This window comes from Lithobates pipiens, unplaced genomic scaffold (genome assembly GCF_037356315.1).
Source record: "Lithobates pipiens isolate NorthernLeopardFrog02 unplaced genomic scaffold, aLitPip1_a1.2 Scaffold_1, whole genome shotgun sequence".
NCBI lineage: Eukaryota > Metazoa > Chordata > Amphibia > Anura > Ranidae > Lithobates > Lithobates pipiens.
Window position 1 is genome coordinate 2,066,129 of NW_027507685.1, and position 7,191 is coordinate 2,073,319.

At 44.6% G+C, this 7,191-nt stretch overlaps 1 protein-coding gene across 5 annotated transcripts in view; it reads left to right on the plus strand.

The window, feature by feature from the left end:
* The window catches only part of MED22 (mediator complex subunit 22), a 32,084-nt gene extending 26,580 nt beyond the window's left edge, over positions 1 to 5,504 (plus strand). For 4 of the 5 annotated variants that reach the window (XM_077465151.1, XM_077465167.1, XM_077465140.1 and 1 more), the window contains exon 5: positions 2,951 to 5,504. In XM_077465151.1, the coding sequence (XP_077321277.1) occupies positions 2,951 to 3,131 (181 nt within the window). In that variant the 3' untranslated portion in view covers positions 3,132 to 5,504. The remainder of the gene's footprint in view (positions 1 to 2,950) is intronic. The other variant, XM_077465175.1, reaches the window with a different exon arrangement.
* Positions 5,505 to 7,191: the final 1,687 nt, after the last annotated feature.

The following is a 7,191-nucleotide window of genomic DNA, read 5'->3' on the forward strand; positions in this document are numbered from 1 at the left end:
ACTCTCTTCTCAGTAGGCTCCATGTGTGAGAAGTTGCATAAGATAAACCACCTCAGAATCCCTTCATACACTATATTACTAAAAGTATTGGGATGCCTGCCATTACACACACATGAACTTTAATGGCATCCCAGTCTTAGTCCGTAGGGTTCATTATTGAGTTGGCACACTCTTTGTGGCTTTAACAACTTTAACTCTTCTGGGAAGGCTGTCCATAAGGTTTAGGAGTGTGTCTATGGGAATGTTCGACCCTTTTTCCAGGAGCACATTTTGTGAGGTGAGGCACTGATGGGGACAAGAAGGCCTGGTCCACCGTCTCCGCTCTAATTCATCCCAAAAGTGTATTGTTGAGTTGAGGTCAGGACTCTGTGAAGTCCAGTCAAGTTCTTCCACCCCATACTCACCCCTCCATGTCTTTATGGACCTTGCTTTGTGCACTGGTCCAAATCATTATTGGAGGGGGGATTATAGTGTGTGTGTGTGTGTGTGTGTGTGTGTGTGTGTGTGTGTGTGTGTGTGGGGTTATTTTCAGGGGTCGGGCTTAGCCCCTTAGTTCCGGTGAAGGGAACTCTTAAGGCGTCAGCATACCAAGACCATTTCATTTTCTCAACTTTGTGGGAACAGTTTGGGGATGGCCCTTCCTGTTTCAACATGACTGCCCACTAGTGCACAAAGCAAGGTCCATAAAGACATGGAAGAGCGAGTTTTGGGTGGAGGAATTTGACTGAGTTCTGACCTCAACCCCATAGAAGACCTTTGGGATGAATTGGAGTGGAGACTGCGAGCAAGGTCTTTTCGTCTACATCAGTGCCTGTTCTCACAAATGCGCTTCTGGAAGAATGGTGAAACATTCCCATAGGCACACTCCTAAACCTTGTGGACAGCCTTCCCAGAAGAGCTGAATATGTTATAGCTGCAAAGGGTGGGCCGACTCAATGTTGAACCCTACGGACTAAGACTGGGATGCCATTAAATTTCATGTGCGTGTAAAGGCAGGTGTCCAAATACTTTTGGTACTCTAGTAGTGTATGTGCATGTTTCTAAAAGAGAGTCCAGAAATGAATGGGCTCAGCTAGAGAATCCCTTGGGAAACTTGTCTTTTTACAGCTTCTTTGTTCTCTATTTATGTACACATGCTGTCAGATATGAAGGAATATACAGTATAGAATCATTTATTGAAAAAAATAAAATAAAATCTCCTGTATATCTTGTGACATTCAATCGGACTGGGAGCAATAGAACATTTAATGTTATATCTCATATAAAGTTGCACTTCTCACCAACTGTTTCTTCCATATTATCTCGGTCAGTTTGATTCTTAACCTCCCTGGCGGTAATCCCAAGTCTGGCTCGGGCTGGAATTTCAGTACCACGAGTGGTAACCCCATGCCAGACTCGGGATCGCATCGCTGGATACAGGGAGACTTACTTACTTTGTCCCCTGGATCCAGCGATGTCCTCCACACTGTGTGTGCGAGCCGCCCTCCGCTCGATTCACACAGTGCCCGAGTGCCACCGAGCTCCGTTCCCTGCGACGTTACGACGCAGGGGAGCGGAGATCGGCGCCAAATTCAAAAAAGTAAAAATACACATACAGTAATCTTACAGATTACAGTACTGTATAAAAAAAAATACACACCCCTTTTGTCCCTAGTGGTCTGTCCAGTGCCCTGCATGCACTTTTTTTATATTATAAATACTGTTTTTTTTCTGCCTGGAATTAAGAGATTGTCCATAGCAACCAAAAAGTGTCCCTTTATGTCAAAAGTGATTTTAGACCAGCTAGAAGACAGCGATAATAAATTAGAATCACTTGCACAATTGAGCGATTAGCGATTGAGATCCGTCATCAAACACTAAATGTAATGACAGCGACAATTCTGCAAATGAGCAAATTTCAGTGTTTTTGGATTTGATTACATTATTGAATAATTTGTATTATTTGTTATCATTATTTATAGTTATTTATTATATTATAAACTTTATCATACCTGGGATGTCTACTAGACTCTGGTTTGAACGGATTTAAGAGAGTTATTCCTAAGAAGGCCTACAATATAAAACGCAAAATTTTCATCCAAAATAATTGTACCGCTTTCAGCACCTAAAATCAGAAATAATCATACTGCCAGGGAGGTTAAATCGCAACCTAAGTGCGTTCATGTGTCCAGCGATAAGGACCGCAGCTTCACAACTTCTCTTTGCTGCCAGTCTGAAGACTCTGGATGACAGAACATGTAATAAGTGGTATTGCCTGTTAGTAGAGCGCAGCACACGGGGAATGTCAGAAGCTGAAAACCTAGGTTCTATTATCTAGGTACACACAAATTTCACATGGCACTATAGAAAATAAGGTTTTGTTTCAATGACAAGTTATTTTATAGTGTGTAAGTACTGTTTATCACCATAGGCAGCTGATGCTGGGAGATGAGGGCGCCCCTTCTGGCAGAGTGCAGCCTTTGCATTGAACCCATGTGATGTATGGCATGCCCATAGATGATCCAACTTCCATAGTGTGCATTGGAAATAGTATTTCTACATACAGCACATGGTTGTGTTGTTTTTATCTTGTATTGTAACAAAAATGTAGTTTTTATATACAGAATATAAATTCTTTCAAGTTTAATTAACCTAACAGGAAGTAAATATCTTGTGCTTATAATAGAATGAAGATAAGCCATATATTTGTACTCGACCCTTTTATAGTGACTATTAGCATCTTCTCCCAGCACGGGGTGTAAACTGGTGACATATATGTGACCGCGCTCCCATATGGCCAGCTGCTGCTCCATGTAGTTATGGCATATATGAGGATCGTTATCTCAGTCCTTAATTAAATGAATTCTTTCTGCTGTTTTCTTAACCCTTTACTTCTGTCTTACTTTTCTCTCCACTTTCCTTTCGCTTCCCGGACACTCTCTGCTTTACCTGTTGGCCTTTGTGTTGTAAGCTACAGTGTGTGTGAGCCAAGTGATCTCCCGCTGTGTGAAGCATACTGGAACTGCGACAGCCTGGACTCCTCGCCTCCGGATTTCTCTTCGCCATTGATATCAGCAGAGACCGCTTCCAGCAATAACCAAATTCATGCATCTCCTCACCTAAATGGCGGAGGCATGGTGGAACACAGCTGAGTGTTTATTTGTCCACTTCCACATCCAGGTCCATCGTCAGCATGTACATAGATGGTTACTAAAGACTCACAGCTGCCCATTCCGTTCCACAATCACACATAGGTAATGTTCTATAATCACTTGTACTCGGGTGCAATATCTGCAGATTGAGGAGGCTTTGGAGTGAGGGGGGGGGGGGGGGGGGGGCAGCAATGTTATTAGACCTTCGATCTCCAACATTTCTCCTGAGAGAAGCTCCCATGTCTCCCACTTCGTTGTATTTGGTCATACAAAGAGGAAGGATCACCCACACTCCATATTGTTGCCCACCTGTCTCCCCAACTGGTAGTGGAGTTTCTTGTCTAGCTGCTGATACAAGCATCAGCAGACTCGCATACTGTTGCTGTTTTTGTCAGGCATCAAGCTATATCAGCCATATGCATTTTGAATCTAGATCTTGGAATTCAGACAAAGGCAAATCTGACACAATCACTTCAAATCGAACTTTGTGGTAGTGCTGACTCTATAAAGGTGGACATTTTCTTTAAAGGGTTTGAAGTGTAAGATGATATATTGCTCACCCCTGCTTTATCTTTGGCCTTCTACATTTCAGCTTGTATGAGAACAGTGTGTGCAGCAATCTTTTTTACAAAGTATTTCCAATTGATGTCATGGGGTTTTAAGCCATTCGGCTCCAGTTTGGAGAGGCTAAACCGAGTACTGTCCCTTTAAACAAGCTGCTTAGCCGTCTTCCATAATCTTCAACACTACTTGAATCTTGAGAGCTCGCTGAAGCTTCATAGCAGCCTGTTTAAGGTGACAGACTGCAATCCTCTTAAGATTTAAATCTCACTGTTTTGCAATTGAGAACTACTTTACTTTAAAGGAGGTACAGCCAAAGCTCGTTTGGCTGTACTTCTCCGGTGGATCACAGGAGTGTAGTTCGTTCTGCACTCCTGTGACCCCTTTTCATCAGAAAGCAGGCTGAAGCCCACTGTCGGCTGACATCTTGGAGCTGGTCCAGGCTCGGGCAAGATAGTGACAATGGAGTTGGGGTCTGCCCATTTTCCTGGACCAGCAACCGACTCAGCCTCTCAGCGGGCTACTGAGAGCCTAAGCTGACTGCTCTCTCCCCTTCCACAGCCCAGTGCTCCAGTGAGTGCGATGGAGCAGAGAGCGGCTGACTGACAGCAGCTCCCTGCTCACGGAGCTGTGAGAACCGAGCGATTAGCGTTTTTCAATCTCTCGATTCTCAGTGTTGGAGGTGCAAGGGGACAGATGCAGCATCCAAGTATGATTCTTATACAAACCCATACATCTCTTTTAAAGGCTGAAATAAAGCTAGCTTGAATGTTGCTTAAATCTTTGTAAAAGCTTGTTGAACACATTGCTCTTTCACATACTGAATCTGTTGTGTACAAGGACTTGGGCTCCTTTACACACTAGCTGTATGATGGAATGCCCCAATAAAAAGCAATGTGCAATGGGTGGCTTTTCAGAGGGCGGTGAAAGGCGTTTAGCCTAGTGTTCAGTGGGCAATACTGATATCTGTTGCTTTTTTGTTCTTTGTTTTTTTTTGCTCAATGGCAACTTTACATTGTGGGACTGCACCGCAACTGTGAGCCAGCTGTTTGGCTTGTGGTTGCGGTGTAACCCCATTCACTTACATGGGAGAGTTCAACGGGCAGAACTTGTAGGTGCACGCTTGTAGGTTGGGTGGTTGTAAAAATGTGGTTCAACCATCTGGTTTTACTGCGCTCTGACTGCCCATGTGAAAGTAGCCTAAATGTTACATTTGATAAGGCAAATCTGATGAAGCTGCTATTTGTTTAAAGGCGGTGGTGTGATTGCTCCCCTGTGATGTGTGGTATACAAGCTTTATTCACACCTGCCCAAGGACCCCTGGATAAGACCCCTTGCTTCAATGTCCTAGAATGTGGGTATTTGCAGTTCAGACACTGTGCAGCACATATAGTGTTAGTAGTAAATGTACCTGCATGGGGGATTGGAAATCGATCAGTATTTTTGTAACTTTCAGGGAACAACTAGTAGGAGACCCTTTCACAGCTTACCTGTCTTGCTGTACAGACTCGACGCTGCAGATACTTTTTTTGTTTTTTTTTTTTTTTGTTTGTGATAGTGTCTGTGATCAGTGCTTCACTGAGCTGTGTGCTCTGGGAAGAGAAGGCTTAACTGCCAAGTGTGAACATTTAAACCCTTTATTTCCAGTGTCGGGTAAAGTGCAGTGCACTAAGTGTTTTTTTTTTATTTATTTTTTTTTATATTTGGTTACCATGTAGACAAGTAACACTGCTGCTCGCCAGTCGAGTTTTGGTTTTGTTCTGTATATATTGTAGAAGGTAAAATTAAAAATTAAAACTTTTTTTTTTCTAACATTGTGTTTGCATTTTATTTTGCCCAGTCTGTATTCAATCTCCGTTGCAGACATATGGCTTCTCTACCCATTTTACAGACCACATATAGAATGTAGGTTGCATTAAAGGAGTTGTAAAGGCAGAAGGTTTTTTATCCTAATGCAGGGATCTGCAATTAGTGGACCTCCAGCTGTTGCAGAAATGCAACTCTGACAGCCACAAGCATGACACCCAGAGGCATTATGGAACTTGTAGTTTCGCAACAGCTGGAGGTCCGCTAATTGCAGATCCCTGTCCTAATGCATTCTATGCAGCCAGGGCCGGATTAACATAGGGGCTGATGGAGCTGCAGCACCAAGCCCCTGCCTTAAAATAGGCCCACCCAGCCAGCAGCATAAGCCCGATTTTTTTTTTTCCTGTCCATAAACTTCTATGGGACAGGAGAAGTGTGTGTAAATGTAGGGGTGTCTGGCTGCATCTGTGTTTGCTCACTGTGGTTATTACAATGTCACAGTGCACAGTTCCCCCCCTACACAAATGGAAGAGGCTGAGTCGGCTCTGCCTTTCCCCTCCCCCTCTGTGAAGTCTGTGCAGTGAAGGAGCCGTGTGGGTGGGAAACACCGGCAGATAGAAGGTGAACAGGATATCTCTGAGTGATGAGCCTCCAGGGACCGTCCACATGTGAGCTCAGTGACTGGTTTCTTATATCCCTTTCCCTCGTTTTTAACTTTTTTCACCAGCAGTAGCTGTTATAACTGCAGCCAAAGTGTTTAGAATTGTGTCATCAGCCTGTGGCAGTGCTTGGTGGTCCCTTGTGCTTTTAGGTGGTTCACACTGATTTGCTGTGTTTTGGCCCATTGCTGGTGTATCCACAGTTTTCCTGCGTTTTACCCCCAGTCCTATAGATTTCTATTAGGTTGTTTGTTTTTTCTGCATTTTCTGAAAGCGCACCAAAATTCCTGCATGCTGCATCTTTGGCACACTGTCAGAAAATGCAGCAAAAACCTGCAACCTGATATAAATCAATAGGACTGCAGCTAAAACTGCAGATACATGAGCAGTGCAGCCAACTGCAGCACACCAGTGTGAGCCCAAAAGCTTGCACACACAACCCTGTACAACTTGGTCTAAACAAAACTCCTGGCATACATACATACCATCCCAGCTCAGGAGGGGTGGGGGCTCCAGGGATTTGATTGACTATGCAGGCCCTGTCTCTTCTATCCAATTGGGGAGAGTCTTGGAGGCAGTGGCAGGCTGCTGGTGGTAAGTGGCACACTGTAACTGGTGGCAGGCTGCTGTTGGCAAGTGGCACACTGTATCTGGTGGCATGCTGGTGGCAAGTGGCACACTGTATCTGGTGGCAGGCTGCTGATGGCAAGTAGCACACTATCTTGTGGAAGGCTGCTGGTTGCACACTGCTGCTGGTGGCAAGTAGCACACTATCTGGTGGAAGGCTGCTGATGGCACACTGCTGGTGGCAAGTGGCACACTGTATCTGGTGGCACACTGCTGGTGGCAAGTGGCACACTGTATCTGGTGACAGGCTGCTGGTGGTAAGTGGCACACTGTATCTGGTGACATTCTGCTGGTGGCAAATGGCACACTGTATCTGGTGGCATGTTGCTTGTGTCAAGTGGTACACTGTATCTGGCATGCTGCTTGTGGCAAGTGGCACACTGTATCTGGTGGTACACTGCTGCTGG